Source organism: Haliotis asinina, chromosome 4, assembly GCF_037392515.1.
Source record: "Haliotis asinina isolate JCU_RB_2024 chromosome 4, JCU_Hal_asi_v2, whole genome shotgun sequence".
In the NCBI taxonomy this organism is placed as follows: Eukaryota; Metazoa; Mollusca; class Gastropoda; order Lepetellida; family Haliotidae; genus Haliotis; species Haliotis asinina.
The window spans coordinates 59,142,151-59,144,572 of NC_090283.1; the positions used below are offsets into that span (position 1 = coordinate 59,142,151).

At 41.0% G+C, this 2,422-nt stretch overlaps 1 protein-coding gene across 1 annotated transcript; it reads left to right on the plus strand.

The window, feature by feature from the left end:
* Positions 1-563: 563 nt before the first annotated feature.
* On the plus strand, positions 564-1,736 carry LOC137282620 (glycoprotein 3-alpha-L-fucosyltransferase A-like). Its single transcript, XM_067814400.1, has one exon. The coding sequence runs from the start codon at positions 564-566 to the stop codon at positions 1,734-1,736; it is 1,173 nt and encodes a 390-aa protein (XP_067670501.1).
* The last annotated feature ends 686 nt before the right edge of the window (positions 1,737-2,422 follow it).

Below are 2,422 nucleotides of genomic sequence, written 5' to 3' on the forward strand. Positions count from 1 at the left end.
TCATTTAAATAAGTCAATATGTAAAGTAATATTAAACTGTTAATACCGAAAACATGTATAATAGTGTTTAGAATTGATATGTTAAGACGTACAATACTTTTCTATTGATGGCAATAACAATCTTTGTCAGTTATTCACATAGAGAGCAGATTATTGCGAACACCCTCCTACCATTTGGGATCAGTACTCAAGATTGATTGTGGATGCTGGCGAATCTAGGTGATGCTCTAATCAGGTAGATAAGGCGTCCACTTGTCGTGCCAATGACTCGGTACGATTCATCAAATGAGTACAATATGCGAAGTCCATTTTTGGTGTCCTTCCGCGCCGAGATATCAGTGGAATATTGCTATCAGTGTTTAAAGCGACATTCTCGGATGCTAAATAGCGGACGGACCTGCTGACATGTCCTTTGAGAACTGGTTAAAGACAGTGGATGTTGACATTTAACAGTGAGGTGATTTCTTTTAACAAATTAAGATGAATATGAATATCAATATGTGTTTACATAACGTTCAACGGCTTGATCAACTGCACTGTGTTGAGTTTCAGCTTCGGCCACTATGAGCTATAAGTACAGACTATGTTTCGTGATATGTCTAGTGTCATCTCTTGCTGCGGTGGCTTTCTACGTGACAAGTACTCCAGTACTGGATGTGTTTCTATTGCAAACGTCCAGTTCAACAAAAACTGTGAAAAGACAATATCTGTCCCTCTTCGAGGTGTCCCTTAAGTATCCCCTCGTGCTTCACAGACAGACAGTAAACATTACTACAGAAGATTACGAAACGCGGAAACGTATTGTGTGGATGAACGTCCCTCCCTGGTACAAGACTGTAAAGTCCTTTGACCACTGTTACGTTCGTTCGTGTGAAATAAGTCCGAACGAGGCACACATATCATCTGCTGATGCTGTGATTGTCAATGGCGTTCATTTGCCTGCCTCAAAACACCCAAACACCAACATGAACCAGTTGTGGATTTTGTATGGATGGGAATCACCTCTTCACTATCATTCAAGCACGATTTTCCGTTCTGACTGGAATGGACGTTTCAACTGGACACTGACGTACCGCCTGGATTCAGATATACCCTTTCCTTACAATAGGATCTTGTATACAGGAGGCACTGTAAATATAAGTGATGTTCTAAGACGAAAAAGCCGATCAATAGCTTGGTTTGTTAGTAACTGTGGTACACCGTCAAAGAGGGAAGTGTATGTTAAAGAACTGCAAAAATATATTGATGTTGACATCTATGGTGCCTGCAGACAAGACAAGAGCTTTGACTGCCCCAAAGAAAGGTCTTTTGAGTGTCTTGGTCTGTTAAACACAACGTATCGGTTTTATCTTTCGTTTGAAAATTCCCTCTGTAAAGATTACATCACAGAAAAGTTCTACAACACGTTCATGACTACAGCTATTCCCATCGTTCGTGGAGGCGCAAACTACACACGTCTTCTGCCAGAAGGAACCTTCATCAACACGGCATCATTTGACAGTCCCAAGAGTTTGGCGAATTATATCAAATATTTGGAGAGGAATGAGACAGCTATGCGGGTTATTCTAGAAACGAAACTCAAATATGAATACATCAGATCTGCAGAAACAGATTTTGACTGGAGGTGTCAGCTTTGTGCCAAGTTGCACGGGAATATTACGAGAAAGCATTACACAGATATGAAGGAATGGCTTAGGATCGGAAAATGCCTAGAACAACCAAACGATCTGCCGTAAAGCTTGGTACTGAAACGAACTTGTCCGAAACACTGCATATCATAACGTAAATTGCACAGTGGTTTGTTATTGTTAACATTTTACTAGATCTGTCCGTATGATGAAGTGGATGTGTTAGTTATGAACACGGAACCTAAACAGCGCTGCCCATGTACAGCGATCTGCAGTGTACATGTTTCTGACCTCAGCGAAGATTTGGATTCACTGAAATATTCAATCATTCCTTTTCCCTCATTCCTTTGTTCGTCAAGTCTGAATAAAATACTGATAGACCTAATTGCGTTTCTCTCTTGTGTGTTATTGTTGTGCTACTAGTCTCATGAAAGTGTGTTATGGTGACAAAGGAATTAGACATAGGTGAAAGAGCCATAAACGGGGTGATACGGCAACCCACTAAACATTATCGGCTGTGATGGCCTTGTGAGTTCATTGTGAGACGGGAATACACAAGAAGATGTGTAGAATACAAAAGGTGGTGGAAATCAGCCTGAGGGAATATTGTTCCCAATTTCAACCAAAGACTAAACGATGAGAACTCTGGTTGGATCTGATCCTGTTGCTGACGTCTATCTATCACGTGCAAGATATGCTCTATGGCGTACAGGTCAGAAGAAACCGCCAGCCAAACATTTTGAGGAAATGGAACCCGTTAAACTCCAGGTTAGAGTAGGACCAACAACCCATGT